Source organism: Eurypyga helias, unplaced genomic scaffold (assembly GCF_000690775.1).
Source record: "Eurypyga helias isolate BGI_N326 unplaced genomic scaffold, ASM69077v1 scaffold29061, whole genome shotgun sequence".
Taxonomy (NCBI): domain Eukaryota; kingdom Metazoa; phylum Chordata; class Aves; order Eurypygiformes; family Eurypygidae; genus Eurypyga; species Eurypyga helias.
Window position 1 is genome coordinate 1 of NW_010233190.1, and position 2,174 is coordinate 2,174.

The 2,174-nt window shown below is 43.7% G+C and overlaps 1 protein-coding gene across 1 annotated transcript; it reads left to right on the forward strand.

The window, feature by feature from the left end:
* Positions 1 to 4: 4 nt before the first annotated feature.
* Positions 5 to 556, forward strand: LOC104517111 (pituitary homeobox 2; the record flags this gene model as incomplete). Its single annotated transcript, XM_010161673.1, has 1 exon — positions 5 to 556. A coding segment is annotated over one exon (552 nt), but the record flags the coding sequence as incomplete, so codon positions are not given.
* Positions 557 to 2,174: the final 1,618 nt, after the last annotated feature.

Below are 2,174 nucleotides of genomic sequence, written 5' to 3' on the forward strand. Positions count from 1 at the left end.
CAAGAACCGCAGAGCCAAATGGAGAAAGAGAGAAAGGAACCAGCAAGCCGAGCTTTGCAAAAACGGCTTCGGTCCGCAGTTTAACGGCCTCATGCAGCCCTACGATGACATGTACCCCGGCTACTCGTACAACAACTGGGCGGCCAAGGGCCTCACCTCCGCTTCCCTCTCCACCAAAAGCTTTCCTTTCTTCAACTCCATGAATGTCAACCCTCTGTCTTCTCAGAGCATGTTCTCCCCTCCAAACTCCATCTCCTCCATGAGTATGTCTTCGAGCATGGTACCCTCTGCCGTCACCGGGGTCCCCGGCTCCAGCCTCAACAGCCTGAATAACTTGAACAACTTGAGCAATCCCTCCCTGAATTCTGCAGTGCCAACGCCAGCCTGTCCTTATGCTCCTCCAACACCTCCGTATGTTTATAGGGACACGTGTAACTCGAGCTTGGCGAGTCTGAGACTTAAAGCCAAGCAGCACTCCAGTTTTGGCTACGCCAGCGTGCAGAACCCCGCTTCCAACCTGAGCGCTTGCCAGTACGCGGTGGACAGACCCGTGTGAGACCCCCAAGTAGGACACACTGCATGGGAATCCCTCCCCATTTCCCGCAGAGACTGAGAATTACACTAGGAAGTAATGGGCACTAGAGAGAAAGAGAAAGGAGGAAAAATCAGGCAGAGACAGAGAGAGAAAGAGAGAGAAAGAGAGGAAAAAAAAAAAAGAGGAAACCACTGAAATAAGATAGTTCCTTTGTTTTCAAAGGACCTCCTACAGATTCTGAGATCTTTCTTTCACTAAGAGTATTTCAACAGTTACAAGGACATATATATATATATATGGACAAATGTTTGACTGGATATGATATGACATTTTAATGTTACTATAAGCTTGTTATTTTTTAAGTTTAGCATTGTTAACATAAAAATGACTGAAAGGATGTATATATATCGAAATGTCAAATTAATTTTATAAAAGCAGTTGTTAGTAATATCACAACAGTGTTTTTAAAAGGTTAGGCTTTAAAATAAAGCATGTTACACAGAAGCGATTAGGATTTTTTCGCTTGCGAGCAAGGGAATGTATATACTAAATGCGACACTGTATGTTTCTAACATATAATTATTAAAAAAACCCACCCCAACCCATTGTGTGAATATCGGTTTTAGAATAGTACCTCTGGTGAATGCAATGATGTTTCTGATATTGCAATGTAAAACATGCCCTGTGTATAACATTTCGTACAATATTATTGTTTTACTTTTCAGCAAACATGAAAAAAAAAAATGTGTTTTATTTCATGGGAGTAAACTATACAGCATACAGTTTTGTCTGGATTTTTATTTACTGAGCCAAGCTGCGCAGCGGTACCTGGTCTGCAGTGATTGATCGCTGACACTGGATCTCGCTCTCTGGAAACACAGGGCAGTAATTTTTTATTGCAATACAAATAAATGCTGGCCCTTTTTTTTTTTTCTTTTTACTAAAAATATATAAAATTCCCTCGCCCCATGGTTGCATTAGAGAATTCAGGGCTTGGACATGCTGTTTTCCATGCAGCAGGATCCCTTTATTCCCCCGCACAGCCCCGAGAAAATGGATTATTCGACATCGCTGGGCTCGAGATTTACCAGCCACAAAGTTGGTGTATCTCGAGCATAAATTTCTCCCGCTGTGAAGGAAGTTTTTATTACATTAAAGAAGAAGAAAAAAAAATTAAAAAGAGGGGGGGAAAAAGCCAGTTTGCAAACAAACTGCTCCTGTTGAAACTAATCTGTCCCCTTGGCGCTCCCCTTCAGCGGGGAGTTCCTTCTATGAAATATTCCATTTCTTCTTCCAAATCTCCCCCCTCTTTTTTTTTTTTTTTTTTCAGACGGGAAGAGAAAACAAAGAGCAGCCCAAATAACCGCAACCCCGCCGAGCGCGGGGGTTGAGAGGTTAGCCCCGAGTTTCCTGCGCCTTCGTGCTGCAACACGTCGTTGAAGGCAAAGGTCGTGCTCTCGCGTGTTTTGTTTTAAATAATATCGACCCATTCATTCTCAACCTGCTTGTTCCTGAAATTATACAGGATTATAACTTTACCGTCGCCGGACAATTGAAACAAATCAAGATAAATCGCTGCTCGGCCCTCCCATTCGGCTCACACCCCGGGCGGGCGAGGAGGGGCTGGTGGGGAGGGGAA